The sequence below is a fragment of the Rhea pennata genome, chromosome 19 (assembly GCF_028389875.1).
Source record: "Rhea pennata isolate bPtePen1 chromosome 19, bPtePen1.pri, whole genome shotgun sequence".
In the NCBI taxonomy this organism is placed as follows: Eukaryota; Metazoa; Chordata; class Aves; order Rheiformes; family Rheidae; genus Rhea; species Rhea pennata.
In genome coordinates this window covers 12,577,229-12,599,498 of record NC_084681.1, presented here as the reverse complement: position 1 = coordinate 12,599,498, position 22,270 = coordinate 12,577,229, and the positions used below count along the sequence as shown (strand labels likewise).

The 22,270-nt window shown below is 48.4% G+C and overlaps 1 protein-coding gene across 1 annotated transcript in view; it reads left to right on the top strand.

Moving 5' to 3' along the window:
* Window positions 1-19,202, top strand: part of LOC134148996 (heparan sulfate glucosamine 3-O-sulfotransferase 3B1-like) — a 28,304-nt gene extending 9,102 nt beyond the window's left edge. Inside the window, exon 2 of the mRNA XM_062591742.1 lies at window positions 18,557-19,202. Within this exon, the coding sequence (XP_062447726.1) occupies window positions 18,557-19,175 (619 nt within the window). The 3' untranslated portion in view covers window positions 19,176-19,202. The remainder of the gene's footprint in view (window positions 1-18,556) is intronic.
* The last annotated feature ends 3,068 nt before the right edge of the window (window positions 19,203-22,270 follow it).

Below are 22,270 nucleotides of genomic sequence, written 5' to 3'. Positions count from 1 at the left end.
ATTCAGCTGTCCCAGGAAGGGTTATCATGGTTCCCCCATCAGACCCCATTTTCCTCCAGCCGCAGTGGAGGAAGGGGCACATGCAGCGTTCCCAGCTGGGAATCGCTTCCCCTGGGATCCAGTACCTAATGCTGGGAAACTACCAGGGATTCACCTTCAGTTACAGGAGTTTTGAGATGCCCAGTGCTGGCAGACTCGGTGTAGCAAGAACTGAGCTTCTTAATTTTTGTTTGATACCTAGGTGGTGGGAAAATTTCAGTGTGGGTTAAAAAAAACATAAAAGCCATCTGTGCAGGTGGAACTGGGGATGGAAAAAGAAGCAGGGCCGAGTTTCCTGGAAGATCGACAGTGAACTTTGAGATTGTAATGAGGCACAAAAAGCCAAACAAATACTTGCTGTGTGACTCTGCAGAGTTGTCAGGTGTCTATAGTATCAAAAACAATGCTTCATTTTGACACTCTCAAAGCTACCCAAAACTGGTTAAAGCTCACCCTTTGCAAACCCCTAAAGTAAGAATTGGGGGTTCAGGTTTGGTTTAAACTTCAAGTTACTTCTAATGTACCTACAGTAACAGCACAGGAGAAGAATCAGCTGTCTCTTCTGTGCAAGCAAAGGTAATACAAGCTGTCTGATGTTGAGGCTGCTGCAGAAGAGCAAAGCACCTTCCAGCGTGTCCATGTCAGTCTGGGCTTTGCAGTGCGCTCAAGTGCTTGCGGTCTCCACACCCCCTCTGGCAATGTCTGGTTCTTGGTTATGTACAGTGAAACTTTTGGAAAATCTAACAAACCCTGCCGCCGGCTCTGGGGAGCAGTTGGGGAGTGCACACTTGCTGCACAGACTTGCTTTCCAGTGACTGTATTGCACCTCTGAGTGCCTCTCCAAGGGGAGCCGCGTGCAGAAGGCCATGCAGGAGAGGCTGAGGATGGCACGGGCTGGTGGGGAGAGTGCCCTGGGATCGTGGGGCTCCCAGGTGAGAAGTCGCGTGGGGTCACTCAAGTCGAGTTCTTCTGCTCCGTCACCCTCTCTAAGACGGGAGCTGGCTTGTCTGAGTTGCTGAATGCCAGGATATGTCTACATCCAGGAGATGGAAGCAGAGAGAATAGGCTTTGTGAGGGCTCTCAATGGAGGCCCCAATCAGTTCAGCACCAGCGGAGGGGGACGTGGCTGTCTCTTTGGGAACCCAAGAGTATAGAGATCAAAGGTGTGGGTGAGTCAATTACAATTCACATTTGGTTCATCCATATGTTTGGGCATTTGAAAGGCTTCAATGGTAACCCATTTTATATCTCTTATGCCCATTGATTTGTTAATCTGACACTTGGTTTCATCTGAATAACAATAGCTCTTATTCAGGCTCCTCGGTGTTCAGGGAAAAGTCATTTCACTTGGGTTGTGCTCCAAGGCCTCAGCACACAGCCCACTGTGCTCTTTATGTAGAGGGGCTTGAGGGACGACGGGATGATTTGTCCCTGTAGTAGGCTTTGGAAGGAATATGAGCTCTCCGCAAGGGGGGACTGTGCTGGTTTGTGTGCCCATTTCGCAGCATGGCCAGGAGCTGGTTAGCAAGATGGACCTACTTGTGACAGAAAACTGTCAGAGTTTGGCCTACTTGATTCAACTCCACAAGGTTCTTTCTGCTTCTCAGTGTGGCCATGGACCTACTTGTCCCAGCCACCAGGATGGGTTACAGCCTAGTGGAGAAGTGGGCACGGTTAAAGGAAAGATGACCCAGGTAGTCAGAAACAAAAGGCAGGCATGAGGAGCCCTCTTAAATACAGCCTGAGCGAGTGTGCTGGGCTAGATCAAGTCATTGGTATGGCGATGTAAAGTCTCTAATTACATGAATACCTTTTTAATTAGAAGCAGTGCTTTGCATCTGTTGTACCTACAGCAGTGCATCTTCACTAGCTGGGTCTGCTCTTTAAAGAGCTCTTGACTGCATTTAGCTGACTTTATGACCAAGTCATGATCCCATGTAATGACTGGAGGAGAAGGGAACTTTGTGGACAGACCTGCTCCTTCATGTGTCTTTAATTGGTGCCTGTCTCACTCCCTTGCTGGGAATTTCACTCTTTCTCAAGACTGTTTTTGTTTCCTCCTGCTCTGTCCTTAATTTGGCAACCTTGTGGAGCTGAGTACCAACATTGGGATATAGTAGCATGGCTAATCCATAGCTTGCTTTCATCAATCAGACCTGGTACACTATTCCTTTCTTCTGGAATTTAAGTTTATTTTCTGTTCTTGATGTTTGGTTTGGGGGGTGAAAAGGGTGGAGAGAGGCTAAGGAAGCCACAGTGGTCTGATAGGTGTTGTTAGGGGGAAAAAATCTTAATCTGGGTAAATGTGTTCTCACTTATTAACCTGATCTGTTTACAATGGAGCTGCCTTAATTTCCAGTGCACTGGCCACTTCTTTGTGACTGTAAATCGCAAATCCATTAATGAATGGGTCGAGACAGCAATCCCATTTGTATTAAAATGCATTTAGGGATCAGTACTGAGAGGATCAACAGTGTATTAATTTGCTAGACCTTTTGTTCCATGAGGTGGCAAATATAGTTCATCCTCATACGGTCCATGCTGGCCAGGCCAGTTTCCAGATTACTGCAGGCTTGTGTCCTGCTCGGCACGGCCTCTTCCTTGCACCCAGAGGAGGCTCCAGCCTTCTTTAGCAAGGAATATCTGCTTATGCTAGGAAGGAGACAGGAGACCTGGGTAAATGAATTAGATAGATCAGCCTGGAATAAAGTCTAAACCAATTTTAAAATCTTGAACCACCCTGTTGGCTGGTCAAGGTAATGAAAAGCCAGCTGGCGAGTCGTGGGGGCCAAACCCTCCCTAACGTCTCTGCCTAGATCCTGCACTGAGGCAGAAATTCTGGTTTCATGGTAGTTCTAAGTCTTTCATGTGAGGTTCTCAAAGCACTTTATTGATGTTAATTCTTGTGCTCACCTGCTTCCTGTGGTACAGCAAGAGCTGGGCCATGCAAGGGCAGGGTGCGCTTGCCAGGTCAGTCCCTTCCCACGTAGCAGGTCTTCTTCTGGCAGCTTGTTCATCACTGGAAGTCTTGGCCACCTCTTGGGTTACTTGTGCTCTGTCAGTTATAGAGAGCATCTCATTATCTTTAAAACTCGAGGAAGCCTGGTGTGAAAAAGTTAGATGTCTGCTTTGGATGTTGCTGGAAAGCCATTTGGAGCAATACAGTTGGGATTTGGCAGAAACCTGCCAGTGTCTTTAGACCTGTGCTAGGAATATGCATATATATATATCTGTGAGCAAAAAGGACAGAAAAAAGTTGTTATTTTTTTTTGGGGGGGGGTGATGCTGAAAATAGGAAGCTAGCCACTTTCTGAGCTGTCATTCAGAGGACTCCGTTGTTCAGATTCGGCTGTTCAGGAAATGATGCTGGCTTACCTTTAGTCAATGGTATCCCTTCAGAGGCAGAAGATGGGTTCCTAGAGATCATGCTTGGCTTTTTAAAGCTATTATTAGACCTTCAGATCTTAAATATATATATATATATGTATCTATCTCAGCCTTTTTTCAAGTCTGCCCTGACCTCACTGCCAGGAGCTGCCTTGCTGTGGAGGGACTGAGCCACTTCTGTGTGGGTCAGCAAACCTGCTTCTGCTCAGCAGCCGAGCTGAAGATGCTTTCAGGGCTCTCTGTGCGGGGGGGGGGGAGGGGGGAAGTGCTGAGGCATAAAATAAAGGAGTGCGGATAAAAACTTTGCTCCTTGCCATATCCAGCAAGGGAGGAGATGAACTCTCCTCCCTCCTTTGCTATCTCTCAGTGAGGAAGAGGAGCAGGAGTGGGGCTCTCAGGTGGCCACCTCAGCAACAGACCCTTATGGGGCTCCTAACTTTGCATGATGGTTTAATACCGCCTCCCCAGTGGTGGGTCTGCTTCTCTGGTGGGGAAAAGGAGGGGATTGCTTTCACTGGGAATTACAGAGCATGACTGTGAGAGGAAGAGGAGGGAGAAAGGAGGAAGGGCTGGGCGAGTGAAAGATAGCTTGGCCTCGGCTGAATGCAATCCCCGACGCTTGAAATGCCAGGGCCGATTGCCAACCGAAGCGCTCGAGGTGGGGCTCCTTTCTACCCAGGGCTTATCGGGGAGCACTTGTCTAATCGCAGCTGTAAAGCCCCAGCATGGGAAGGCTGGGCTCGAGGAGGAGGAATGTGTGTCAAGGTGGTGAAGAAGGCCCTCCCTGTGCAAACCTTGGGCCGCTTGCGCGGGTGCCTAACAAAAGGCCATGTTATCTAGGTGACTTGTTACCTGTCCGTACAGGCACACCGATTAGGGCGTTAATTTATGTGCTTGGGGAGGGGGGCGGGAGGGAAACACAAAAGACCTCTCAGCATGGCGATGATTTATGGACGGGGCAACAGAGGAACCAAGGTCCTACCCATATCTTGCTGGCTCTGTTTTGTTTGGCAGCTGTTGACTTGGGCAACATCTAGGTAAGGACTCTGGTGTAGGGGATTTCTTTTTCTTTCCCCTCCCTTCCAGCAAAATTAGCACAGGTGAAATGTAGTGTTGTAGCTGCTCTGGTGGGGAGGGAAGGTGTGCAGAAGCACCGGCTGCATCCCTGTGCTGTGAAGCTGAGGGCATCACAGGAGCAGCTTGCTCTCCCCTGCTGAGGGAATTAATCCTCTGATGGAGCCAGCCAACCTGTCAGTGCAAGCGTGTCCCACATATCTCCACTCTTGCCTGGTAGGTGAGAAAGCAGCTCACTTTGCGTGCCTTGGTGGCACTGCTGGTGGTTAGAGAGGGGCAACATAGTAGTCACTGATGCACCTGTACTTAACCATGAAGTTGATTTGTAAGTTTATGGTGTAAAAACTCCACATCTGTATAATCTCTGCAGGCTGCCACCCTGGAACCTTCTGGGAAACTGCTGGCTAATGCAGCATTGACTACACAAATGCAGCTCTGGTGCTTTGTCACAGTATGGGCGGTTGGTGGATGCATAAAGAGATGTCTCTCCTCTGCATTAGATGAACAAGACATGCCCATTGGGTCCAAAATGAGATACTGTCTTCTCGCTGGGTATTGGGCCACCAGTATACCACATAAAAATTCTATACTATCTCCAGGGACCTTCCAGGGGCCTTGTAAAAGGCCTTGAACAGCAGGGACTTTAGGGATGAGGCTGATGGGATAAACTCCCACAGGTTTCCTGGATTAGAAATATCTCCTAATGTCCTAATGGGAGGTGTGAGACATCAGACTTGCTGGGTCTACTCAGTTCTCCAGACAGGATGCAGTGGGGGCTCCCTGCACAGTGTGCAGTGGATAAGTCAGCCAGCCCAGCCTCCTTACATGTCCCTGCAGGAGAGCTCTGTGATGTGGCCAAGGGAGCTCTGCTCTGTGGGCAGTGACAGGCAAAGTTCCCTGAGCTTCTCTCATGGGAGAGGCAATAGGCTTGAATTAGTGGCCATGTTACTCATTTCATGCATTAAAGCTGTGTGCTGCTTCTTGAAGTTCCTGGTGCTTCAGGGCCACCAGGTATAAGCCAGCAGGTTGTAGCTGGTCTGTGATGATGCTTGCAGAGCTGCTCTCTGCACACCTGAACACTTGCTACAACTTCCCCTGGTACTCCAAATGCCTGTGTCCATGGGGTCCTTTGTGGACAGTTTACCATCTAAACCTTCTAGGAGACTGATCCCTTTGCAGCAAGGAGACACCTTTCTAAGCACTATGATGAGAAGAGATCTCCAAAAGACAGATGAATGGCAGTGCTGGTGGTTTTCCAACATCTCCAAATTAAGGGAGCAAGTCAGTGGATGTGGCAGCAGTTTGGGGCTAAGGGCTCTGCTCTGTACTTGTTTTGTGTGTGTGCTGCTGAAGAATGAATACCACCAGAGCCCACGGCAGGGTGCTGCCCAATGCTTCCCTCTTGACATTAAGCTGAGCCTTGGGAGCATCCCTGCCTTCTGCTGGGCTCCTTGACGGTGTATGTGAGAGGCTGTCCCATGAAGAGATGTAGCTCTTTCTACTCACACCCTCCATAACCTGCGATCTTTTTGAGTAACTCAGACCATCTCCTGGTAGCTGTTACTTCCACTGCAGGCTCTGAGGAAGAGTATGGAGGAGCTGTGATTACATGTGAAGGCTGCCTCTTTTGTGGGGGGCTTCAGCTTTGTGCAAACTTTGTCCGGTTTGGTCCATCATGAGGGAGAAGGGAACGGGCAGGAGGGAAGAGTCTCTGGGAGAAGTCTGCAGTATGGATATTGCTTGGGCCCCTCCAAGGTGCCGGTATTGCTTGGACATGGGTGACTTTATATAACTGTCTGCTGCATGACCTCTTACTGCAATGGGGCTACAAGGACCCTCAAAGAAGTATCAAGTCCTTTACTGCTGCATGAGGGGTCCCAGGCAGCACGTCCCTGCCTTCGCAAGAGTGCTGTGAGGGTACCAGCCCGAGATCATGGCTTTCCTCTTTGAGTTAGGGTACTCCTGTGGTGTAGCTGCGTAACATAGCCAACCCCCTTGGAGATCAGAGAGGTCTAGAGATGGCTGAACCCAAGTGACAGCAATACTGGCCCTCTGTCCTCCTCTGCAGGGGCCACTTCTATTGCCTTCACGTACCAGTACTGTGGTTTGGATTTTGCACCAGCTCTGATTTGCTGATCTGTTTTTAAAGCTCTTCCAAGCTGAGTTTCTTTTGCCTAAGTTGAGCTAGCAAAAGCCTGCAATAGCCCCACTTTGGTTTTTGCCTTTTTTCCTGTTACTGCAGTTTAGCTGATAACTCAAGACATTGACTCTCTTCCACTGCCTTTTTTGGATGGGGATATGTGTGTGCTCTGGAAGTAGTGATATATTCAAGAAATAATGTCCCTGGTGTCAAGGGAATGCTGTCTTCATGCTGGGCTACAAGAGCAGAACTCCTTGTAACTATGAATGCATAAGCAGATCTACCAAATCTTTGCTTAGCAAAGCTTAGAAACATAACATTAAATTAAGGCTATAAATTTATGAGGGAGGAGAAATGGCCAATTCATCTAGTTATGATAGTGTAAGAGCCAGAAGCCAGGTAGAGGCAATCCTGAGAATTTATCTTTACCTCCGAGTGAGCCGGGAGCTCTCAATCTCTGCAGATGCCTAAAATTCTTCTCGCTGTCCCCTTTTCAGGCTGTTTTTCCATTTAATTTACAGGGAAAAGTGTTTCTACTGCTTTGTGATAAACTCGGACATCATGATGGTGATCTTTTGTCCCAGATCTGCAGCAGTGTAACTCCTAAGTCACCTGTGGTCTTCTATCCATAGAAGAGCTGAGCAGAAGTCAGCTAGCTATGTTTTGAGGTGAAAAGCTTTTCGGTGGAGGTGTTGAGGGCTAATTTTGGTATCCTTTAGGTGCCATAAGAGAGAGAAGGAGATTATGCTGGTGCAGCTGGGGCATGGGTGCAGGGACAAACTGTTAAACGCTTCAACAGGCTGAACAAGAGGTGACATCAGGCAGGAAGACACAGATCAGCTGAGACAGTTGTGCCTGGGATCTGCTGGAAAAAAGTCCTGGTTTGCTAGTTAGCTCAGTCCTATTGGGCTTAGGATTTTCCCCCTGCCCCAAATTATGAGTTTCACCAAGCTACCCCCTCCCCACTCTTCTTTTAAACAAGAAATGCCTTTATTTATTTATTTATTTATTGGAAATGGAGACAGATCAGTGTAATCTCACATGACTTGACCAGTGGGCGATAAAAGGCCGGTAAGGCCGAGCGATATTCTGAAGAACTCATGCAGAAACAGCAATTAGCTTTTAATCGAAGTGTTGCTGCTAGCCACCCCTCGGGCCCGCCAGGAACGGGACCTCACGCTCTTTGTTGCCTGTGAGGGTCCCTGGCGAGGGGGATCTCTCAGGGCATGAAAGGAAACGGGGTGGGGGGGAGGGATGCTGACCGATAGGAATAAGATGCTCCTTTTGGCTGCACCCTGGTACTGCCCTCAAAAGCTCTTAGTTTCACAGCGAAGCACAATTGAAGCAGTAGGACAATAGAGATCAAATCCTTCGTGGGGGAAGGGAGGTGCTGGTCCTTGCGTCTTTTGTTGCTCCTATTTCTTTACTTGCTTATGCTCCCTGCCACCCCCTTCCCCCCCCCCCAAAGAAAAAAATCCACAGAGATGTTCACTGGATGATAATGCAATCACTTTCTTGGGACCTTGCTAATAGGATTATAATTACTACTGACGAGGAACCAAAGTGAATAGAGTATTTACCACTTCATCTGAAATTATTGTAAATCCCTCCAAAGCAGCCCTTTGATATGTAAAGCGCTGTCCCTCTTTCTCCCTCCCTCCCTCTTCCCCCTGCCCTGATTGAAGATCATTATTTAGTGGAAGTTCAGAGGTTTTAAGTAGGATGGGGGACAGAAAGAGGCTTCAGTGTTTACATAAAGATGAGGGCCTGTATAATGAACTGGCGGTGCTGATGAACCTCTCGCCTGGCTCCAGCAAAGGAGGAGGGAACGCTCACTGAGCAGTTTTAGCTTCTCAGACTGTTGTTGGGGGAGGAGAGGAAGAAATAATCGGGAATTCCCCCTCCTGAGCCAGAGGAAAGCCCCACATCTCTGCAGCACATGTTCGGGTAGGTGCACAAGCGCCATCTGATCACAGTGGCCTCATTTTGAGTTGCTCTGTAGGGCTGCAGTAGCTTCTGTGAGAGGAGTCCTCAGCCTAGCAAAGAGCTGTCTCGGCAGCAGATGCAGTAGTCAGCAAAATGGGAGTTAGGCTGGGATAGTGGGCAAGAATGGGCTGATTGGTGTCTCTTGGTGCAAGAATGGGTGCATGAAGCTGGGAGCTGGTGCACAGCGCACAAGGAGAAGAATGAGGGCAGGGTATGCCTGCAGAAAGTTTAGGTGGATCTAAGAGAAACCTGGACAAAAGGTTGGTAGAGAGATCTCTTGAGGGTTACTGAGTAGATAAATTGCATCAGGCCCAGGAAAGTCCCTGAGATGAATTTAATTGAAGGCTGGGAGAGTGGAGGGGGAAGGAGAAGCATTGCTTGCCTAGTAGTTGCGTTGCCCTGGTCCTCTTATGGCCCGGAGCAGAGACATGGATCTGGGATAGAGGAAGGCTTAGCCTGACCCAGGAGCAGCTCTGGCCTCTGCTCCAGTGCAAGTACCTGATGTAGAAGGCAGTTGTGAATGGTGACCCCAGCCAACAAAAAGGGTTTCTGTTTATTTATTTTTTTAAGGTTACATATGTTTCCTGCTGAGAGAAGTCTGCAAAGCACAGTTCTGAACTGTCTGCCACAAGAGCTTGTTCTTGTCAAACTTGAAGTAGCTGGTTAGCTGGCCACCAGGAAGAAGGGAAGGGTTGCCAGCTGCAGTTGTGTTCTTAGTAGCATCTGCAAGTGGGGTATGTTTCTCCCAAGCTTTTCAGGCTGGTCACCAACCCTTTTAAGATCTTCCTCCCAAAGGTTCCCAACAAAAGCTCAAAGAATGGCTTTGTGACTTTTCTTCAACCATGTCTCGGAAATGACGGCTGCATATGTTGTCTGTTGGCCACAAGGGAGACGTTGTTAAGTTTTATTTGTGCTTTCTAGTGTTTCAGCTGTTTCTACTGCTCTAAGTTGTTCCTTACCCTATAGGCCATAGTTATACAATGCACCATATATGACACTTAGGTATACTAGGTTGCAGCCCTATGGGGGATAACATGTCATTATCTTGGTTCTGCACTTCTAATTATGATACTTAAAGCTGTGAGGTGGGGGAGGTGTTTGGGAGGGAAGTGTTTTTGGCTTTCATCTAGGTCAGCCCTGAAATTAATGTGGCTTGGTGCCTCAGCCTGTGGAGGTGGGAGCAGGTGTCTGGAGGAAACCTTTGCGGTGGAAACCGGTTCTGCACATAAAACCAATTCGCGTTCCTAAGATGGAACCAACTACCAGGAGAAAGCTGCACCTGATTCAATGGCTATAAGCTTTTCTCCTTCCCATCTCTTGCTGGCCCTAGAGGCAGGCAATGTTCCAACTGTGTTGCTTCTCCTCTTTTTTTTTTTGAAAGCCCATTTTTTACCAGTGCCATTCTCTTCCTTCCCATCTCATCCAACCAGCACTGGTGTCCCCTTCACAGCAGGAAGCTATGGACGGATTGTCTCCCTCAGGAAGGGGAAGGTGGACATGTAACTGAGGCCTGCTTAGGTACCAGCCTTTGATCAAACTGCCCTTGTTTGTGTATGGCCCAAGTTCTGCAGCCTATGTTCACATCCAATGTGGTCCATGTCCGGAGCTCAGACAGCTATCAATGCTGTAAGTCTTGTGATCACACACAGCCCTCGTGGTGTGCTTAGATGGTTGGATATGAGCCTGAGATGGTGTCTGGGTCTTCTCAGTTCCATTATTGTGCCTGGGCAAATTGCCTCTGTTCACTTCGCCTGCAAAGTGGGGAGGATGAGCTTGCTGGAGCAGTGCTTAGGTCTGATCTCACCAAATTTTGGGGACTGGACAAAGTCTTTCCAAATAGCTAATGACTACAGCGGTACATTGTGTCCAGCTTGGGGCACTGCTCTGCGTTGATTTGCCTGGGCCGTTTGGTGCGAGCTGGATTTGTGTGCACGGATTGGGTCTTAGCAGGGAGGCCGCATGAGACGAAAGGACCATCTGCCAGGGCCCCATATCTCCCCTCACTCCCCAGCCTTTGATGGGATTTTTTTCATCCACTTCAAAGGAATTTAGATCAGACCCTGCTGCCCATCCCCGGACAAGGAGCGAGCCCTGTTCCCGTGGGGCACTGGGTGGTATGGGACTGTGCCTCCCATGAAGACTTAGGCACCAGCTCTCCAGCTGCATCAACGCCCTTGTGCAGCTTCATGATGGGGGGCCTTCACACGTTATTACCATCCTCTCTCTCCACCCCCCTGCTAATCCCAAACTCACCAACAGGTGAAGGAGAGCTGGCAGCGATCTGGGGGCAGGGGGGAGGTGGGTGAGGAGGAGGTGACTTGCAAGCCCAATTATTTTTCCCCTTTTCCCTCCTCCTTTCTATCTCCCCCTTCCTCACCCCTGAAGTTCATTAATTCCCATCATCTGGTTTGTGTAAATGTCATGGCAAGTGTTTGACGGCACTGGATAGAGTTACACCCGTTTCAAAAAGGCCGAGGCTGGTTCACAGCCGTTCTGTTTTATTGTTGTATAGTTTGCCAGCCCAAATGACGGGTTCCCACTTGAGACGAAGGCACACATGTTGCCCTTGCCACCAGCTAGTAAAACAAGGAGAGGCCGTGGTGCTACCATACAGGTCCTTGATGTGACATCAAGAGATGAGGGCAGCGCAAGCAAGGCGAGATTATGGAAAGAAAAATCTGAGGTGTGAAATAATAAACCTGTGAGTGCTCCTACCCCAGAATAGGAATTTGGTATTGCCTCCTTTCTCTCCGTTTCTTCCTCCTTTGTTTTTCTCCTGCCTTCACCCAGATCTGCTGCCATGAGAAAGCAGAATCAGAGCCAAGTGGTAATTTCAAAGCCCATTGACCTTGATGCTGATGGCAGACTCTAGGATGTAATTAAAAAGCTTTATTACTTCAACATTCTTCCCTGGACTTGTCAGAGTCTTGGTTTAAAATAGTATTTCTGGGATTTGATCATTTTATTATCAAGCTGGAAGGAAGTGCCGCCATTAAAAGTCCAGCTTTTGAGCTGCTGGCTAAGCCATGCTGTATTTCTAACAGAGACCCCCTTCTGCCTGTGGATGCTGGGACTCCTTTTGGTGATTTTAAAGTCTTTTGCAAAATTTGCCATGGATTTTAAAGGCCTTTGTAGTAATCTAGCTTATTTTGGCTTTTGGCTTCTGGTAACAAAGATGAAGGAGTTCTGCTCGCTAGTGATAATGGAGATAACAGTGCATAATTTAAGCTCTATAAAGCCAGTTGAAAGCTGGTGGTAAATTCCAGTGAATGTGGTCTGGGTATGGTAATACCCTGCAGAAAGGAGACGGGGGCGGAAGCCCTTCAAAATCCTCTCTAAGACCCCTGCATCCCAGCAAAGCTGGGAATATGCTCGTTCTCCGGTTGTTGAGCACGTTGGGACTGGTGCAAGAGGCCAGCCCCGCGTTAAGGAGGGCCAACTGGAGTTAGAGCGGATTGAGCGCCGCAGCTTCTATTTGACTCCAGGCTTTTCTGCCGGATGCCGCTGCACTGGGCTGGTGACGGAGGCTGGCATCCTGCGAGGTGCTGAGCACTGTCGGTGCTCGCGGAAGCGAGTGTGAATTTGGGAGGCGCCTTGCACCGGGAACCATCTGCTTGCAGCCGGTGTGAGAGCCGAGTGCCTGATGCTGAGCTCTTGAGGGAACTCTGTGTGCAGAAAAGGTGCTTCAAATGGGGCTCTAATGCAGTATTTTCAAGACAAAAAATGGTATAAAACTGTTGTCCTGGACTGCACTTTTCCTTCCCAGACCTTATTTCTTTTGGAGCTCTCACTTACTATCAGGCTCTGCTGCAAGGTGGCGTTTTTAATCTGGCCCTTGGCTGCTTTGATAGCTGCTGTAAATTTTTCCTGCTTGCTGTTAGCAACATGCTGTCTCAGAGAGTGGGAACAAGTGGTTATCGCCCTGGCAGGGTGGATGAGGTGGAAGACAAAGCTGCTTAGTGGCAGTGATGGAGATATCACCTCCCTAAATGTGCCCTTTTCTCAGTGTCTACAGCTCTTTTTCAAGATCAGTAGAATTAGATTACTCGATCTAAATTTATTTATTTAGCTTTTTTCATTTCTATTCAACTTCTTGCTATAAGCTTTGAATCTAGTCTGCATGGTTTGTTAGACTGGCCATTGTTAGGGTTTTGGGGTGCTTTCCCCAGGAACTGCCAGGTTTCCAAATATCAGTTTTATGGAAGGAGACCACTTTTTGTCTTCCTGAAACACCAGTCAGGAATCTGGGTAGAAAGTGGCTCGAAGTTAGTTGGATGCTCTGAATGTGCACTGCTGCACGGAAAAGCAACTGGTTCTGGATTACAGGCCTGAACTTGGCATGAATGTGGCTCAAATCCAAAACAGTTTGACCTGCTTTTTCTCCCTTTCTGCTATATTCCTTGCTTCTAGGGAGAGAACTGGGCTATACCTCCAAGCTGGTAGGCTGTGAGGAGGTTGATGGACACTGAGGTGTTTCACCCTAGCAATAATGACGCTTCTCTTGTTTGCAGAATACCCCATACACCATCAGCCCTACCTCATCCTTCTCCCTCTAGGAGCAAAGTTTTGTCATCCTTGTGGAGGAAATTGAGGCAGCTCATGTGCAATGGCCGGAGGGCGAATCCAGCCACTGGGTAGCGGCTCTGGGAGCAGGACCTGCTGGAGCACCTGGTGCCTGGGCTTTCCTGCAGCTGCAGTTCACAGCCTCATGGTAACATTGGGGCTGGTGGTGGCTGGGTCTGCAGCCACCCTAGGATGAGTCAGCGCTGTGGTAGAGGCTTTAGGCACCTTAAATCCCCAGCTGGATTTAGCCCCATGGCTGACTGGTGTTTATGAATAACAGGAAGCAAGGAGGGGCACGTAAGGGGAGCAAAAGCTCTACCCAGGCATCCCTGGAGATAAAATGGTCACAACTGCCATGATAAATGTGAAGGGAGTTTTGCTATGGGGTTACCGGAGTGTTTCCCAGTTGGTCTCTTGGCAGGCAGATCCATCAGGGCTTCGGTATCGGATGTGATTTGCTGGGCTGTGGGGGCAGTCAATGCCCAGCAATGCACCCACGTTGGGTGCAGCGCAGCAGAGCGGCCGAGTGCACGTCCTGGCCCTCGGCCGTCCTCCCAGTTGGGTTTCCCCACCGATCTTGCCAAGCTCTAGCTGTGTGGCTGGTTAGCCGGGCTGTTGTACCGGTCTCTCCTACCTGCCAACTTGCTACAAATGAGTAACAGCTCACCGGTTTGCAAGGCCCCTCTGGCCCCCCCGCCTCCCGGCCCTGGCAATAGCCCCGCTCCGTATTCTTTATTGCAAAGTGTCAGCAGATTAGCTGCGAGTCCCTCTGTGCAGACAAAAGCTGCCACAAAGGGCATTAGGCTGCAGGATTAGATTACCGTGTGGCCACCTGTCATTCTGACTTTGTAAATTTATCTCGTGCCGGGTCCATTTTTCGCATTAGAGAAGTTTGTGATTAAAAAAGAAAAAAAAAAGAAAAAAAAGAAAAATCCCCTCCCGGTGCCCCTCCAAGGAGCAGCCTGGTGAGGTTCATTTTAGCATCCCTTCTTATTCCAGCACTGGGCTGGGGATTAGGGCTGTTTGAATAAAGAGAGTCTTTATTACATTAGTCTGAGTGGTTAATAGGTAAAGTAGGCCAATCCATCTTTAGGCTAAGCCTATCACTTCGCCTACGAAGGATGCAGGCTTCACTGAGGAAATATTCATTAAAGAAAAAGCTTTTCCTCTGTCTCTCTTGACATGTTAATAGCTCAGAGTTAGGGGCTCTGCTCTCCGCTTGGAGAAAATTCATAGCTGTGCTCATGCAGCAGCTCCCTCATTCTGCTGAGACTTGTCCTCGGGCACTTTCGGGGGCAGGTCCCCCACTGACATAAGGCTGCAGCCCCACTGGGGTTGGCAGAGCTGCGCTGAGCTCCACCAGCGCTTTGCCCACTGAGCTCAGTGGGGAACGAGGGATGCCAGAGTCTGCTGGCATTCATCCTCTTGGCTTTTTCTCTTCAGTGCTCCTAAAGCAGGTGCCTTAACCCTTCCCCAAGCAATGGCAGCAGGAGAGGGGTTCAAAGGGTGGGTAAAAGCAGTGCTTCAGTGCTGGGACTCTCTGTAGTGGGATGTCCTCAAGGCCAAGAGTATTCAGAGTATTCATAGGTTTGAAAAGATTAGGCACTTCATAGTCAATATTAAATACGACAGTTTGGATGCGACTTCTGGCTCCCAGAGGTCTTTGAATTCCAGGTTGCCAGGAGGCAGAGAGATAACAAGATGATGGATTGCCTGCCAAGCTTTTCGTACTATCTTTATTTTCCACCGTAGTATCCACTGCAGCCCTCCGTTGTGTCTCCATCTAGCTCCTATCCTGACTGGTGTGGCTGCTTTCATGTGAAGGCTCAACTGAATTCTCTTTCCCACAGGCTAGTTCCCCTTCTGTTCTCCCTTTCTACTCCTGTACCGCCAACAGTGGTGGATGCACCTCTGCAGTTCTTACTTGCACCAGAGTTCGCAGAAGTTGCTCAGGTCTGCAGAGCGTCTCTGAAGCCACCATGGAAATAAAGGACAGCATAACTGTCATGAACTGCCCCATTGCTGAACTGTATAGAATATTAGCAGCTCCATCCACCTGCTACTGGGCTGTGGTTCACGTGGATTTCTGCTGAACCTCTCTCCATTCACCCAGAGGGGTCAACTCTTGCCAGCACAAGCTGTATGGCTACAGCTTCTCTGGCCGTTATGACTCCTTTTTCCAGTGCTTTGCAATGTCTGTGGTTTAGTGCAGCTTTTGCTATCTTGAAGCCTCAGGACCAGATGCTTTCAGTGCAGAGGCTGGTCCTGCTTCCACCAACACTTCCATCTAGGGTATTGTATTGAAGCTGTAGTGCTATATGTGGGTCAGTTTGCCCTTTTCCAATTGTGGTTTGAATGGGATTAAACTGTTCTCTGTGGCATCTCCACCTATATGAGCTCAGAGCAGCACGCTTAACCAGTTACTCCTGTCCCTGAGGGTCTGTTGTCTCCAGCTGCCAGCATGATGGATGAAGCCTCTGTTGGAGATTATGGAAACTATGGGAAAGATCCTTGCTGTGCGCAGGCCTCTGCAATGAAACTCTGCTTTCCTGTGATGTGATGTGATGTCAGGGATTCAAGCCTTATCCACGGACTGCAATAGTCTTAGTCTTAGGCAGTGCCTGGCTTCTGTCTGGGTGCAATGAAGGAAGTAGAGTATTGGAGCAAGGGTCTGGAGGGCAAGCTTTGATTGATTCAGTTCTTGTTCTTGGGTTGGAGACTCCAGTTCTATCTCTGCTCATTTTAGCCTCTGCTGACCAAGGCAGACTGTGGCAGCAGTGTCAATGTCCTTTGCCTTTATCAGCAGGAAAGTTCCTAGTTACAGAAAACCCGTCTGCAAAATGCCAAGGATGGTGCAGTGGAGGGTGTGTGCCACAGAGGACCCATTTCCAAATTGAGTGTCTAAACCTGCACAGAACTGAGTGCCTTCAGCTTGTATTGAAAACAAAGCAGGTTGGTTGTACTCAGCACCAAGTCAAGAGCGTAGATTCAGATGCTGAGTAGACCACAAGGGCACTGAGATCAGGGTGGTAGATCTTCATTCAAAGAGGTGAACACAAAGTTGTTCCTTGTTTTTTTCTCTACTTCCAGGGGAGTGGACTGGTGCACTCACCTATGTTTGTTGAAATGGTAATTAAGAGCCACTGTTTCCCAAACCAGATCGACTGACTCAGCACCTCCACCCCAGCAATTTCCTCCTGCATTTCACACGGTTCTTTCACAGGGCTTGATGGCCCAGCCCTATTCAATGTTTCTCTTGTGCAAGGAGGAAAAAAATAAGTCTTGCTTCATTCCCTGGAGACTAATAAATACTGGCTTTGGTAGCCCTTGAGGAGAAAATGGTCTCAAGGTCTGGCGCCTCATACCTGACAGACTGACTGCTATGGAGGGCTTCAGTGTGACTGTCTGCCAGCACTGCCATGCTGAGCACATCTTGGAAAGCAGTCTTCTCTCTAGGCAGGTCCCAGGCCATTAAGGACTTCATGGGTTAAAACTGACCTCTTAAATCAAGCTAGAAACCGGTCGGTGGCCAATGCAGGATGTAGAACTCAGATTTAATGTGACCATAAAAAGAGACACCACTTAATGAGTAGTCTGTCGAAATCCACATCAGCTCACATTAGATTTAAGAGTCACTCTCTGAATATTATTGACTGGCTCTGTTCTGTGCTGCCATTAGGGGTTTGCAGAGGTAGCCAGGGAGGCAAAAGATTAATTGAAGTTTTATTTTGCTTACTATTTTTTGGCAAAAACTGGCTTCTGACTTCCAGAAGGTTACTTATCCTACGAATCTGGTAGACCGTTTTATCTCACATTGTGGACAACATGTGAAACTTGGCATGCCCGACCTTGAAACTGGCCAGAGGGGTAGCTCCCTCTTGGAGGTTTCCAGAAGCTGATATCCCATCAGCCAAGGTCGAGCATTCCTGTCGATGGGCTGCCTGCCGCCTCTCCCAGTGACCTGCACAGATTTGCCGTGGGGACCCAGTGGGTTGGTGCAGAAGGGCTTGCCTCACCATGGTGCAGAGGATAGAGATGTTGGTGCCAGCAGACCCACTGCATTAAGGTGAATGCCAGGAGATGATGGAGTAAAATACCATTATAGTGGGTGCATAAATAGCTACTGACCAAATTGCATAGGTACACTATGATTTTTGATTCAATCAGGCCATTTGTTCCTGGTTTTCCTGTTATTTGGCCTTAGATCGGATGGGTCATTTTTTTCCTCTTTGAATTCTTCATTGGGGCAACCATTGGATTTAATAAAAGTCATTGGTGGCTTTGGGGGTTGCAAAGGGCCCACTGTGAGCAGTGCTGTAGAAGCATAAAAACAGTAAGGGAAGAGAACAGCCTCTAGGAACTAATAGCTTCTCTGTGTGCAGTATAATATGTCCGAGGTAAATGCTGTTTAAAGCTTGCAGATCACACACTAGTTGGTCATTTCTCTCTGCTGTTTTGAAAACTTAATCAAGTTTTATAGCTTTAATTTTGCAGCAGACTCCCCTTTCATCTCTCTTTTAACTGTCTTGCAGCCTGGCGCAAACGAGTCCCATTGGATTATAAAGGGAAAATATTGGCAAATGGTCTAAAATATTTAGGCTTGCTTAGTGAATGTCAAGAAAAAGAAAGTCATTCTTCCTCCTTCAGACCACTTCCATCATTCCTGTGATCTCTCTAGTTTTCACCCATGAGCCAGAGGAATAAGATGGAATTGCTCAAGTATTTAGGTTTCAAGGGTGCATTTTTAAGGGTAAGCCCCGCTCTCAAGCTGATACTGTGTTCTGCATGGAGATAAGTTGTCCTAGCTGGCTGCTGGGTCATGCGAAGATGCGCACAAGCTTGATGAACGCCAGCCTTTGCATTACACGGGTCCTCTTGTTACTTTGGGGAAAATGAACCTCTGGGTGATACGGGAGGGTGGGCTGGAGCTGAGGGAGCTCTGCTCTCCCACGTTGGTGTTGGGCTGAACCTGGAAAGCTGCCTGGCCCAGGTCCACGTGAAATGCAGCTCTGGACTCATCCTGATTCATACAGGGCTGGTGCGGTACAGCTAGCCATGCTACAGGTGCAGTGTACAGCCCAGATAATCCACTGATGGATAACCAGGGGATTACTGAGCTGGATTTCTAATGCAATGGCCTTTAATAATAATCTCCCCTAATCCCTAAATCATTGGGAAATGGATTTATCTGTATGGGCTAAAAGACCTGTGTAGGCATTTTAGGGAGGAAAATTCTTGTGCATTTGTGTCTGGGTATATATAAATATATACTGATAAATATATTAATAAATGTATATATGTATATTTGTGTTTTTCCTTCCCCCTTCCTTGCCCTTCTAACCAATGTGTGTGTGTTTTGTCTGGCAGGGACCTCATGCCCAGGACCCTCGAGGGGCAGATCACGATGGAGAAGACTCCCAGCTACTTTGTCACCAAGGAAGCTCCAGCCCGCATCTCCTCCATGTCTAAGGGCACAAAGCTCATCGTGGTCGTGCGGGACCCTGTGACCAGAGCTATATCGGACTACACCCAGACACTCTCCAAGAAGCCCGATATCCCCACCTTTGAGAGCCTGACCTTCAAAAACAGGACTACAGGCCTGATTGACACCTCGTGGAGCGCTATCCAGATTGGCATCTATGCCAAGCACCTGGAGAACTGGCTCCTGCACTTCCCTATCAGGCAGATCCTCTTTGTCAGCGGGGAGAGGCTGATCAGCGACCCTGCGGGGGAGCTGGGCAGGGTCCAGGACTTTCTGGGCCTCAAGAGGATCATCACGGACAAACACTTCTACTTCAACAAAACCAAGGGTTTCCCATGCCTGAAGAAGGCGGAAGGCAGCAGCAAACCCCACTGCCTGGGGAAGACGAAAGGCAGGACCCACCCCGACATAGATCAAGAGGTGGTACAAAGACTGCGGGACTTCTACCGGCCTTTCAACATGAAGTTCTACCAGATGACGGGGCAGGACTTCGGCTGGGACTGAGGCTGGTGTGGGAAAGCCCTCTGTAATTACTTGCCCAGCACGGTTTGCGTATATAAAGAGATATATATGTATGTAAAATGTACAGAAATCTATTTTATAATAATTTATTTTTAATTCCTAAGCAATTAATTCACTAAGCTGCCTAACCGCACTGGCTAGAACGGTAGCCCATAACCTGTTTAACATTCCACAGTGTTTAATTCTAATATGTCTCTCCTTGTTTTTATTTTTTTCCCTGTTTTCTCCTCTTTTTGGTTTGGTTTGTAACAGATGGTGCTTCCATTTTTTCCTAAACAAAAATTTGTATTTAAAAAACAAAAAAAGGTGGGGGTGGGGCAGGAGGGAAAGCACAAATTTATTTTTGTTACGGGTATCTGGCCTTTATAAACACTTGCTTTCCCTATTACGGTGTCCCAGTCTCTACTCGGGTGTTGTGCTCCCTCATCCTGCAGCTTTGCTGGCAGATCCCATTGGCCCCGGGGGCAGTTGCAGGTTACGGAGGAGCTGGGGTGGATGGGAAGGGAGGTTGTGCGTCTCCATCCAACCTTTGCTGGACAACCGCTTGTTTTACCAGTGCATGTAAAGCATAGGGACCCCCAAGCCATAAAGCTCCTACTGCCCTGGCTGTCTTCTGCTGGCTGCCATATCCCAAGCCTCTGCTGTACGGATAATGTGCTTTTTTTCTAAAGGAGAAGAAGCGGGGAGGTTGAGAGACTGTTGCATGGGAAGAGTTGTCTTCTCCTTCTTGCCTTTCACCAAGAAAGCTCTTTCCCACTATCCCTCTATGCATTTTAAATCTTTACTGCAGGACAAATGTAAAAAAAAAAATAGAATTATATATATATATAATGTGTGGCATTTTCAGTGCTGGTCTGAATGACTCTTAAGTGTCACCTCTAGGAGCACTCACACACAAGGGCCCTGCTGAGAAGAGGCTAAACCTGCAATGCAGGGAGAGGAACCTGTTTGCATGCACCAAAGACACCACCAGAGCCATGGAGCTGTTTATAAAAGCTGATGTGGCTGCTCGGGGCTGTCCCCATCAGTAGAAGATTGCAGAGGACACAGTTGGCTGCACCTTGGGAGGTGAAGCGGGTGAAAGAAGAACAGGGCACCTCAGCCTTGTCCCTGTTAGTGGTCTTGACTTCAATCACATTTTGGCTGGACATCTTGTCTGTGGTCTCTCCCTGGAGCACTGTTTGTTCAGAGCCAGGAGATGCTGCTTTTCCAACAGAGATGGATCTGTAGGAAAGCAGGGGTAAGTGGAGGCTGCACTTGGGCTCAGGAGTGGCATGTGAGAGCACTGGGGTGGCAGCTGGGTGGCCCAGGAACCTGAGCCTTCAGAGACAGGAACAGGCCGACCATGGTACAGAAACCTAAAAACCCATCCCTCAGGTGAGGCCTAATGCTCAGGGATGTCAGAACATGCTGGGTTGATTTTCACTTGCTACATCTCATGCCCCATTTGAGATTTTGACCCCTCTTCCTACCCTGAAAAAGGCACATCCTATAGCAGTTCCACCTCTGAGAGGTGGAGAGTGAGGTAATATCAGAAACGATTTGCTCCTTGAGTTTGTAACAGAAGCAGAGCTGTGTTGTCATTGTGCAACTATGGCACGAATGTGGGCTTTTAAACTCTTTAATCCAACTCGGAGTTCGGATGCAACACACTATAGGCATGCACCTGACTTAGAGCGTGTAGGGACACCTGAGAGGATGCATTGGCACCAGCTTGGAGCGTCCTAAGTAAATCTCATGATGTTACTGTCTGAGCCCTTGCGTAAGGTGTGCAATGTAGTAAAACTTGAAACAGCAAATGCACAACAGGTGTTGATACTCTAGCTTTACATGTGTTGCCTGGATAAATGAGAGCCCTGCACCTCTCCCTGCAGTAGCCCATAGAAAAAGCCTTTGAAGAGCGTGTTACTGAGCTATGCCCAGCTGCGGCAGGGTGTAGTCAGTGGTATTTCCCAGCTGTTTCATTTACTTTAACAGCCTCCTTGCTCTTGCCTGCCCCTTACAGCTGTCTGCATTGGCTATTTCATGATGAAGAGGCTCTTTGGGGCCATTTCAGCTAAGGAAAGGGAGGATGCATTGTGTTAAGACTGAGCCCTGTAGCAAAGCTGGTGGGGGCAAGATGCAAATTCCTCCTGGGGAGTTGCCTCCAAACATCTCCTGCTCCAACACAAAGGCAAGTTCTGCAAATCCTCTCTTTTTTTGCCCCAAATCATTTCTAGCAACAAAAATGCCACTTCGGATCAACATAGTCCCCCTTTCGGAGGTCACAAAAGTGACTACACAAAAAAAAATGGAAGTGTAGCAAAAGGGCTACACAGGGTGGTAGACAGCTTACGGGAGCCCTGTGCTGCCCTGGTCAGATAACAACCTTTAGTGGTGCTGGATCTATGCATTTCTGGAGTCTCTGGTTTTTGCTTAAGCCAGGGTGCCCGCTCTGTTCCCCACTGCCAGGACAAGGTGATAAGTGTGCAGGTGTGTCTGTTTTATCACAGGCACCTTGCTAGCATTGAATGGTTGAGGGGAATGGGTTGGGGGTGCAGGGGTTAGAAGGAAAATACTTCCTTGGGGAAACCAGAGCCTGATGGAAAAGAGTGATTTTGGGGTCTCAGATCCTCTGTCTTCCTACTATCTGGTTTATGCAATGGACAGAACGAAGCCTGTCTCTGTGTGCTCCAGGGCAAGCTACTGAACTTGACTACGCCACTTCCCCGAAGCTGCTTCGCTGGCCAAGTGGCAAGAGCCTCTGGGATTTATTGCTTTGCCATGGCTTCATTTCCGTTGTGTTTCCTTTGGAGTGTGTGTGCGTGTGCCTGCCTATTTTTTAATGCTGGAAGATTTAGCATCCCATATCTCTTCCCTCTTGCTTTCTTGGAAACAACTTTTTAATATCCTGATGCCTTCCTCAGCTCCATGAAATGCAGCAGGCTGGGGGCTTGATTTGTGTAATCAAGCCTCCCTGCAAAGTGCCCTCATGAAGCAATCTTAGTTGGAGAGTAGAAATCCTGAGAGTGAATAATAACTCTTCTAACCTTAAGCAAATTGTTAGCTCTGGCTCAATATCCTTTGTGATGAAGTCT